The sequence below is a fragment of the Hyalella azteca genome, unplaced genomic scaffold (genome assembly GCF_000764305.2).
Source record: "Hyalella azteca isolate HAZT.00-mixed unplaced genomic scaffold, Hazt_2.0.2 contig15098, whole genome shotgun sequence".
Taxonomy (NCBI): domain Eukaryota; kingdom Metazoa; phylum Arthropoda; class Malacostraca; order Amphipoda; family Hyalellidae; genus Hyalella; species Hyalella azteca.
This window is the reverse complement of record NW_025944962.1, coordinates 52097-62973: the sequence shown is the minus strand read 5'-3', so window position 1 is coordinate 62973 and position 10877 is coordinate 52097. Positions and strand designations below refer to the sequence as shown.

Here is a 10877-nt window from a genome sequence, read left to right as displayed (position 1 = left end):
TGTGCCATATGGTGGAGATAATTGTGCCATATGGTGGAGATAATTGTGCCATATGGTGGAGATAATTGTGCCATATGGTGGAGATAATTGTGCCATATGGTGGAGATAATTGTGCCATATGGTGGAGATAATTTTGCCATATGGAGGAGATAATTGTACCATGTGGTGGAGATAAATGTGCCCTATGGTTTAGATAATTGTGCCATATGGTGGGATAAATGTGCCATATGGTGGAGATAAATGTGCCCTATGGTTTAGATAATTGTGTCCTATGGTGGGGATAATTGTGCCATATGGTGGAGATAAATGCGCCCTATGGTTTAGATAATTGTGCAATATAGTGGGGATAATTGTGAAATGTGGCAGAGATAATTGTGCCATATGGTGGTGATAATTGTGCGATATGGTGGAGAAAATGTGCCATATGGTGGAGATAATTGTGCCATATGGTGGAGATAATTGTGCCATATGGTGGAGATAATTATGCCAAATAGTGGATATGATTGTGCCATTTGGTGGAGAAAATCGTAACATATGCTGGAGAAAATTGTGCCACATGATGGAAAAAATTACCAATATATGGTGGAGAAAACCACATGGTGGAGAAAATGTGTTTTGCCACATGGTGGAGAAAACCACATGGTGGAGAAAATTGCACGAATATAATTTTTTCGTGGTCACTGTAGCTCACCTCGCGCACGCTGGGATCATAGTAAGTTAATTAGTAGTAATTTAGGCAAAAAATCAAAACGCAAAATAGCTTTTGACTGTCATTTCAAAGCTTGTTAAAGTATTTAGAAAGACAATCCTCTTATAAATTAATGTCTCATTAATCAAACAGCTATGGAGGCTCAAATAAAAACCAGTGATTGAATATTAGATAACTGAACTAGATAAATATAGACAAGTAGATTAAAAGAATAAATGAAGCAATAGAGTTACCCACGTCCAAATATGTTAGTAGAAAGATGCAGAACACTGAATACCTGAAAAAAAATGTAGAGCCTTGTCCCATTGTAATTCACATTAATTTTCAATTGGAGATGATGTAAAATGTGTTTAATTATGTTAGTCCCAAGAAAATTCATCAGTTAGAAATTTTCAATTTAAAAAGAAATTTTGCATAATAAATGTTAGTTAAATGAAGTTATTTAAATGTTCTTCTAAAATCCGTAGACTTTATTCGCACCTGCAGAAAGCCTCAAGATGCAATTCACATTTAGGCATGCATTTCTTTATTGAAGCCAATCATTATAATTTTCATCTTAATAATTTCCCAACATTTATGCATAATTTATTCTAGAACTAATCATAACGATTCATATTCTTCGAATGTCCCAATCAATTAAATTTTGTTCGATTACGTCGATTTATGGAGTGAACCACAAAAAATAATTTCGTAGATGTATAATACCTAAATTTTTACTAAAATTTTGCAGTGAATAACTAATTCGTTAATTCTGAAAAGATCTTGAGTCTCAATAATGTGATATTAACACATTAAATAATCATTTGTTAAGAATTTATCAAAATTTGATTTTTTTGTGCAATATTCGTTATGTTTTGTTAATTTGAGGAGGAACTATTCTACAATAACGTACCTTAGGACCTTTCTTCAGTTCACAGTCCTGCAAGAGATCAGGAACAGAATTTATTTGTCTTAATATTTCTTCAAGTCCAAAACGGTAAAAAAATGAATTTTATTTGTAAAATATAATCGTAAATTATCCCTTCTCAGAATAAACTAAACAAAGATCTTAATCTCAATAATGGTTATTTGCATTTTACTTCAGTTTTTATTTTAATATAATTTATTTCTAATTTTTAATTTATAAATTAAATTATGCAATACTGATTAATCAATTATTGGAATCGGTTATGTATTAATATTTATACGTACGGAAATTTAAAGTTGAAATTGAAATTATAGTTTAGTTAAAATATTCAGCAATCATAATTGATCATAGTTAGCTGAAAAAGCAAAATTTTGATAATTCGTTTTTTCGTGATTTATGAAAAATCTTGTTTTGTTTAAGAGGTAACTAATATCAGCAGGTCTTGTTCAATTCATTTCTCATTCGTTAATAATTCTGTAATTTCTACAAATGAACGTAAACTTAAATATTTAGTGAAACCAAGAAATAATACCCCATTAAAACATTATATCTCATGGCATTTGTTCATCACACAATCATCGTGACTTAAAGCATAAATATCCTGATGCATTTCTTTATGTTACCACGCTCAATAAGCAATAACTTTAATTATATGTATTCGGAACGCAATTAGTAACTTTCGATTAGGATTCATCATCGATTTTATATATTAATATTAGTTACTAGTTAGGGTTGACTAGTTGTTATGACTTGTCAACCCTACAGGGTACAAAATTTAAGCCGTTTACCAAAATTGTTAGTCGTAATAAAAATAAAGTCAGCCCCGTCCTGCTAATAAATTAAGGAATTTTAACTTTTAATCAAATTTAGTTTATAATTTAAGTAAATTGATGTTAACGGCCCATGAATACAATCTGGAAATTTTATTTTTTCGAAACACCATCCCTATCTGAAATATAAATAAGCAGCGCGTTTATTTTTTTATAGTTATAGTTTTAACTTCATTATTTATATATATTAACATTTTTTCGCGGAGGAAAAAGGAAAAAGGGGGAGGAAGAGTGATCATATGCTATTCCTACCCGAGCCTGTACTGAAAGCCCGTCTTTCACCACCCAAATTGAAGAATTCGTCCCCTACTTGGTAATGCTATTCCTGCCTATACCTGTCCAGATAGGCAAGCTATTAACTACCCAAAGACCAATAATTCGTCCGCTCGATATCAATGCTATCCCTAAACCTGCTACGTGAAATAACTTTCGCATTACATATCAAGATGCAATGCAGATAAGATAATCTATACGCTGTTAAGGACAAAATAAACGAGAATAGGACAAACAAACTGGCCTTGCTTGACGACTATGAAAGTAGTCTGAATTTAGGATGACTGGTCGTCCTGAAGTGAGCATTGCAGCTTCGTCTGTAAACAAAATCCTGCGACTGATCGCACTGAAGTGAGCATTGCAGCTTCGTCTGTAAACAAAATCGTGCGACTGATCGCACCGAAGTGAGTATTGCAGCTTCGTCTGTAAACAAAATCGTGCGACTGATCGCACTGAAGTGAGCATTGCAGCTTCGTCTGCTGATCGCCCTGAAGTGAGCATTGCAGCTTCGTCTGTAAACAAAATCCTGATGAATTTAAATGGTTGTTTTTGTGTAGCGGCCCTCGCTGTTGTTCGCTGCCTTTGACGAGGTTTTATTGGGTTACGTCAGAGTGTTGCTCTCTGCTTGCAATAACACGAGTAAGTTTTTGTCATTTTTTTTAAACGAGTCAATTTTGGTCATAATAACTTGAGTCAAATCTGTTCAGTGTTGAACGAGAAATAAATTTTGACAGAGAAACACAGCTAATTTATTGGTGAAAGAACAGGTTCATCCATTGGTTTTCGTAAGTGCATATCCAGAAGTACATACAAAGACACGAAGCTAAACAAGACTCAAATTTTAAATTGTATTCACATTTTAAATAACAATTAGTAAAATAAAAATTTTAATTCAGGCAGGTTTTTTAAATTTTTCTTTTTTCTTACCTCGATTGACGAGCTACTCTGATCCACTATGTATAGCGTACAATTCAATTAGAAAAAAATTAGACAAATGAATGCATTTGAGAAAGTTCTTGGAAAATTATTACAAGGGAAAATGACAGGGAAATGGAAACTCCAACGTTTAACTCCATCGTCCAAATCTCTCTAAATTGGTCTCAGTCCAAAATGCTTGAATCAACCTTTATGCAAAACGTTTGTATCGTTATCAATTTACAACCTTCAATTTATTCAGCAAAGCGAACGTTTAATTGGTTTATCAACGCTGAACGTTTGAATCGTCTTCAATGCATGTCGCACGATTTGTTCAACAACATAGAACATTCAAATATTTATCGATGAAAATGTTTTCCCTTTCAATCCACCTCAACTCGAACGGCACGCATGGGACTTCATACTACAGGCTTTTGTTTTCCACCATCTTGCAGGTGCAGGATATGGCTACAAATACGTCTCATCAGCCTTTTTTAAATTTTATATTTACGCTGCCTCTTCTCTATATCTCTGAAATTAGATACCCCCAGATAATGACCACTCATGATGGACTAATTACCGCTTTTGTTCTAGAAATACATTGTGTGTTTACATTTAGAACTAGCATGCGATACTCCATGTCTATATCTCTCTGGCTCGGGACACATCTCAGAACTAAATCTTTTATTGCAATAGGATTTTGAAATTTTCTTTTGACACCGGAATTGTGTCATTTATGTTCTTTTCCACAATATATCGAGCGTGACATTGGTTAGATCCTGCCATTGTTGAACTATATAAGGTTGACCCGCGAGAAGTTCCGTCTTTCAGTTCAGCTTTCTTGTTACGTCACGTAGATCGAGAGACGTAATCAATCCCGTCTTACCCATGACGGATTGGTTGATTGGTTTGATCGCATTTCGGTGATTAGTTAATGCCCGTGACGTCACTGAGATCAGTGACGTCACAGGCGAACAACGAACTACATTCGCAAAAATGGGCTTCTGATGGGTCAACCTTATACTAGTTCAACAATGGATCCTGCGATGCCCTCACCTCCCTGGCGTAGGAAGCGGCCGTGAGTTTGTCGTTGCTGCGGCAGATGACATCCACGACGAGCGTCTCGACGACCGTGCAGAAGATGAAACCCAAGCAAGTCCCAGTGAACACTTCGATTGCCTGCACAAATTATTACAATTGAAAATGAAGTATTCGAAACTATTTGTATGAATTATTTTTCCCCCTACCGCCGTATGTCACTCTCCACGAACATAACTTTCATCTTAAATTATACGTAAGCTATTGAGTGTAGCAACTTGTGAACATTTAAAAGTTGTTGTACGTGGCGGCAACCATCAGTGCAAGTCATTTTGCGCTCACTAGAACGTATCCTTTTTGGGAAGTGGGCTTGTGACAATATTGCTCCGGTTACTAATATTATTAATTATACTATTATTATATTATATTAATAATACTAATATACTACTAATATTGCTCCGGTTACNGGGGGTGCAGGAAGAATGCGAGGTATGCTAGCGTGACGGGGAACACTCACCCCGGGGGCTGTCTCTTATACACATCTAGATGTGTATAAGAGACAGCCACCACTCTCCACCACCACTCACCACCACTCACCACCACTCACCACCACTCACCACTCACCACTCACCATGGTGTAGGGGTATTGGGGCACTTGGCTGTAGGTCTTCTCATGAACCATCATGGCGATGACGAAGGACAAGAAGCTGACCATCAGTCGGGCGGTCACGGCTGGTGGCAGGATGGACAAAATCATAATTACGTGGACATAATCATAATTATCGGCTTTAATTATTATTATTCATTACGATTGTTTAATGAACTCTAATTTAGCGCACAGCAGCAACCAAAATGTAAATCAATTCTCTTTTTCATAAGAATTTCCAAGAATTTTCCGATTGACAATATCATTCGATTAATAATTTAGTCTAACATCATTGCGCCCACTGATTGCAATTTTTACGTATATTCCTATATTCTACGTAATTTGGCATGTATATTCATATATTCTACGCAATTTTTATATATATTCACATATTCTACGTAGTTCAGCTCTCTTGCAATGAGTTACTTGACATTCCCTAATCAATTTAAATCATTAAACATGCAAGTCTCGCTTATACGAAGCCGTATGAGTTAGGCAAGGAAATAGTTTTGCGTTCACGTGTCAGGTTGCCGTCACAAACTCCAATATTTGGCGAACCCGTTAGAAAGTTTTTTATCCTATCCCAGCCCGAAAGTTGGGGGTTTCCGGCTCAGAGTTTGGTATCAGCCGCAACTTGAAAGATTGACCTCACGGAAAAATTGGAAAGCCTTCGAGTTTTGGAAGTTTTGAGAGGCGCTGTCATGAAGTTCGTATCTCGGGGCGTAGGGTGAAGTCAAGTGCGTGTCATACACTCAATGAAATGTCCTAGACTGTCCAAATAACGATAAACTTTATCCCTCTTGACCTGGGCCCATACTTTCAAAAAAAGTTAAGAGATCGTAAGTTCATGTGCCAATCATTGACGGCCTTTCAAGCAAAATCCACCAATCATAGACAAGAAAATTGAGCGTAAGTACTTACGTTCAATTAGCGAGTTTTGAAAGTATGACCCCTAGCTTGTGGGCTTGGAAATGCTGCGTCCGATCTCTGCTCAGGCTATAGGTGAGTAAGTGTGTCACTTTTTGGACAATATGATTCATTCATTTTTTGGAGTGTAGGACCCAGAGGACTCTCCCGCTTGTCAAAGCGGCAGTTATCCTGAACTGGGAGGTCGTTAGCGCGGCTAATAAACTACTTAATTAGCCTTTTGTTTGGGCACGGGTCCCGACATGACTTTTGTAAACGTCACTATATTTTGATTTAGTACTAATTTATAGAGATGTACATTTTATAATGTGAGAGGAGGTGAACATTTATTATGCGAGAAATGTGCATTTGTACAGGTTACTTATAGCTTATCTTGGACACCCATGTCCCCAAAGTGCCTCCCGATTTCGATGTTTTTGAAAAAAATTAGAGTTCTTTCAAAATATTTCGTAACGGAATCATCGTATTAAAAAATTTGCCATTTTCTCAGGAAAGTCTCCGAATAAAATGAAATATTATTTTTCAGTAGCTGTACCAAGCCAACTTTATACCAAGTTCAACACTAAGTTTAACATTGAGTTTATCTCTAGGTTTAACACTAAGTTTAACTTTGAGTTTAAGACCAAGTTTATCATTAAACATAAGTAACCTTGACCTATGTCGGTTTTCACTCAAGTCTCTTGCTGACTTCATCCTAATTGTCTTCAGTAAGTTTTTCACAACTGAAGTGAGGATGTTTGAACTAAATTAAATAATGAAAATTTCAAGCGGCTATAATTTTTTTTTCAATATTTGCATAATAGATTTTATTTCTTAGTTTACAATGGAGCCAAGGAAGAAAGATCACACCGCACAGGCTAGCAGCTTTTCCTGATACTTGTTTATATAAACCCTACAAAGGTATTACGCTTGACTTGATTAATCCTGTGTCGAACAAAGATCCAATTTAACAACAATCCCTGTATTGACTTAAACAAGGTCTGACAGTAATAGCAAGCGAGGATTTGAAGTAATTTTGCATATTATGGGCACATTTTTGAACGAATTCTGAGACGTATCATTCAGTGCAATACGTAATTAAAAGCTTCTTCAGTGGGCAAATGACGTTGAAACATCGTTTAAATAACGTTTAATTCAACGAAACCACGCCAATTTAATGTCGAATGTCTGGTGGAAATTATTGCCACACTCCCTTAATAATTAATAAATTAATAAATTAATTATTAAGGGAGTGTGGAAATTAATGGGGGAAAAATTCTCGTTCCTGAGATGCAGGAAAAATGCGAGGTATGCTAGCGTGACGGGAACACTCACCCCGGGGGTGCAGGAAGAATGCGAGGTATGCTAGCGTGACGGTTAGCATGAAAGGCACCACGGTATGCTTGATGGTCCAGCCGCTGTAGCATTCCATCTCAATCTCAGCCTCCAGCCGCCGCCGCGCGCCTGGGTCCAAACAAGGATATTACTCGGGTATTTTTCTCAGTGTAATAATGTCTATATTTCTCAAGTATTCCTTATGTATTTAAATGACCAACATTGGATTATTTTTTCGGCACATTGTTTTTGCTTTTAAATTTTGATTAAACAAGTGATTTAAGCAAACCAATGACATAATTATTGGAACCCATCACATTTAACATATTCACTGATATTTAGATATATAACATATTCACATATCAACAGATATGCAGCATTTATACTTGCATCCATAAAGCCAGATGTTCGCTCTATATCATAAACAAAAAGCAAGTTTTTTTCATGTCATCATCACAAATTTCAAATTAGAAATAGAATCTGTTTAGCGATTTGGCAAGCTATTTTATCTTCGTGTGCAGCTGATTATCTATTGCACCTGATTTAACCCTTCCATTGGATTTTTTCTGCATGTTATTAAATCCTTAACTTGATCTACACCTGCGCCAGGTGTACCATTGCAACTGACAAACCAGGTGCATCACCTGACAGACGAGGTGTAGGATCTGGAATCACATTAGATGCAGCACCTGACAGACCAGCTAGGACATATCAGATGCAGCACCTGACGCCTCAGATGCATCACCTGTAACCCCACCACTCACGGTTGGTGGTGACGATGCAGCACCTGACACACCAGATGCATCACCTGTAACCCCAGCACTCACGGCTGGTGGTGACGATGCACCACCTGACACATCAGATGCAGCACCTGACACACCAGATGCAGCACCTGACACACCAGATGCAGCACCTGACACACCAGATGCATCACCTGACACACCAGATGCAGCACCTGACACACCAGATGCAGCAGCTGTAACCCCAGCACTCACGGTTGGTGGTGACGAAGGTGTTGTGTTCGATGACGACGTCGTCGATCTCGCAGGGCAGCGACACCTGCGTGTCCGTGAAGTGCACGGCGGGCTCGTCGGCCCAGCTGGGGCGTAGCTCCTCGGTGTCGTACCCCACTGGTGGTGGACACCCGTGAGTGTTATGAGGTGTGGTGAACACCCGTGAGTGTTACGGGGCGTGGTGAACACCCGTGAGTGTTGTGGGGCGTGATGAACACCCGTGAGTGTTACGGGGCGTAAGTGTTATGGGGCGTGGTGAACACCCGTGAGTGTAATGGAAGTGGTGAACACCCGTGAGTGTTACGAGGTGTGAGTGTTATGGGACGTGGTGAACACCCGAGGGTGTTCTGAGACGTGGGGAACATCCGTTAGTGTTACGGGGTGTGAGTGTTACGGGGCGTGGTGAAGACCCGTGAGTGTTACGGGGCGTGAGTGTTATGGGGCATGGTGAACACCCGTGAGTGTTACGAGGTGTGAGTGTTATGGGACGGGGTGGACACCCATGAGTGTTACGGGATGTGAGTGTTATTGGACGTGGTGAACACCCGTGAGTGTTACGGGCGTGGTGAAGACCCGTGAGTGTTATGGGGCGTGAGTGTTATAGGACGTTGTGAACACCCGTGAGTGGTACGGGGCGTGGTAAACACCCGTGACTATTACGGGGCATGGTGAAGACCCGTGAGTGTTATGGGACAAGGTGAACACCAGTGAGTATTATGGGGAGTGGTGAACACCCATGAATGTTGGGCCGTGAGTATTATGGGACGTGGAGAACACGCGTCAGTGTTACGGAGGCGTGGTGAACACCCGTGATTATTATGGGGCGTGGTGAACACCCGTGAGTTTTACGGGGCGTGGTGAACATCCGTGAGTGCTACGGGGCGTAGTTAACACCCGTGAGTGTTATGGGATGTGGTGAACACTTTTGAGTGTTACGCGGCGTGGTGAACACCCGTGAGTGCTACGGGGCGTAATTAACACCCGTGAGTGTTATGGGATGTGATGAACACCTGTGAGTGTTATGGGACGTGGTGAACACCCGTGATTGTGACGGGGTGTGGTGAACACCGGTGAGTGTTACAGTGCGTGGTGAACATCCGTGAGTGTTACGGGGCGTGGTGAACGCCCGTGAGTGTTATGGGACGTGGTGAACACTCGTGAGTGTTACGGGACTTGGTGAACACCCGTGAGTGTTATGGAACATGGTGAACACCAGTGAGTGTTACGGGGCATGGTGAATTAATTAATTAATGAATTAATGTGAATGAATTAATTAATTTTCGGCTATTTATCTTGACTAAACGTTTAGAACCCGAATTTAATAAAACTTATTAAACACCAACAACCATGACCACCCTATTTGATACAATTTACTGTATTGATATTATTATTATTATTATTGAATGGTAGATGAATAAATGATGTTAATATGAAAAAATATAATAAATATAAATAAATATGAGGAATATTTGTTGAGTTTTTGTGACTCACGGCTGTGGAACATGAGGAGGCAGCGGTAGTTCTCGAAGGGGTAGTAGGCAAGCTCCATCTCGCACGGCACGGTCGCGCTGAAACTGGGAACACAAGTTTTGGGTTGTACACAAGATTTGGGTTGTGGTACACAAGTTTTGGGTGGTGGTACACAAGTTTTGAGTGGTGGTACACAAGTTTTGGGTGGTGGTACACAAGTTTTGAGTGGTGGTACATAAGTTTTGGGTTGTACACAAGTTTTGGGTGGTGGTACACAAGTTCAAGGTGGTGGTACACAAGTTTTGGGAGGTGTACGCAAGTTCAAGGTGGTTGGACACAAGTTTTGGGTGGTACTCAAGTTTTGGGGGGTGTACACAAGTTTTGGGTGGTGTACACAAGTTTTAGGTCAAGGTACACAAGTTTCAGGTGGTGGTACACAAGATTTTGGTAGTGAGACGATTATGTGGTGACTATCTGGTGATTATGATGAAATGATTTAATGACCAACTAGGGCTCACCACCACCCCAACACCACCACCCCAACACCACCACCCCAACACCACCACCCCAACACCACCACCCCAACACCACCACCCCAACACCAACATTCATCGCTTGCTTTGATTCCATTTGAAGTCCACGATTTAGAGGCGATTTAGAGGCGATTTAGAGGCGATTTAGGGGCGATTTAGCTGCACTGCGGGGCAATTAGGTAATCGCCTTAGCGGACCCCGAGATACGACGACTCCCTGTAATTATCAAGCGTATATGCGAATAATTGACGGCCTAAATACGCTCGAAGATCAGCGTGAATCTCACAGTTGTCCTTTGTAAG

General features: G+C 39.6%; 1 protein-coding gene across 1 annotated transcript in view; it reads right to left on the bottom strand.

Annotated features, from left to right (window-relative positions):
* The window catches only part of LOC108676076 (probable ligand-gated ion channel 46), an 18086-nt gene extending 7946 nt beyond the window's left edge, over positions 1–10140 (bottom strand). Inside the window, exons 1-6 of the mRNA XM_018164117.1 lie at positions 10064–10140; positions 8555–8689; positions 7560–7688; positions 5304–5404; positions 4691–4813; positions 1602–1628 (exon numbers count right to left, since the gene is read on the bottom strand). Of these exons, the coding sequence (XP_018019606.1) occupies positions 1602–1628; positions 4691–4813; positions 5304–5404; positions 7560–7688; positions 8555–8689; positions 10064–10121 (573 nt within the window). The 5' untranslated portion in view covers positions 10122–10140. The remainder of the gene's footprint in view (positions 1–1601; positions 1629–4690; positions 4814–5303; positions 5405–7559; positions 7689–8554; positions 8690–10063) is intronic.
* Between the last annotated feature and the right edge of the window lie 737 nt (positions 10141–10877).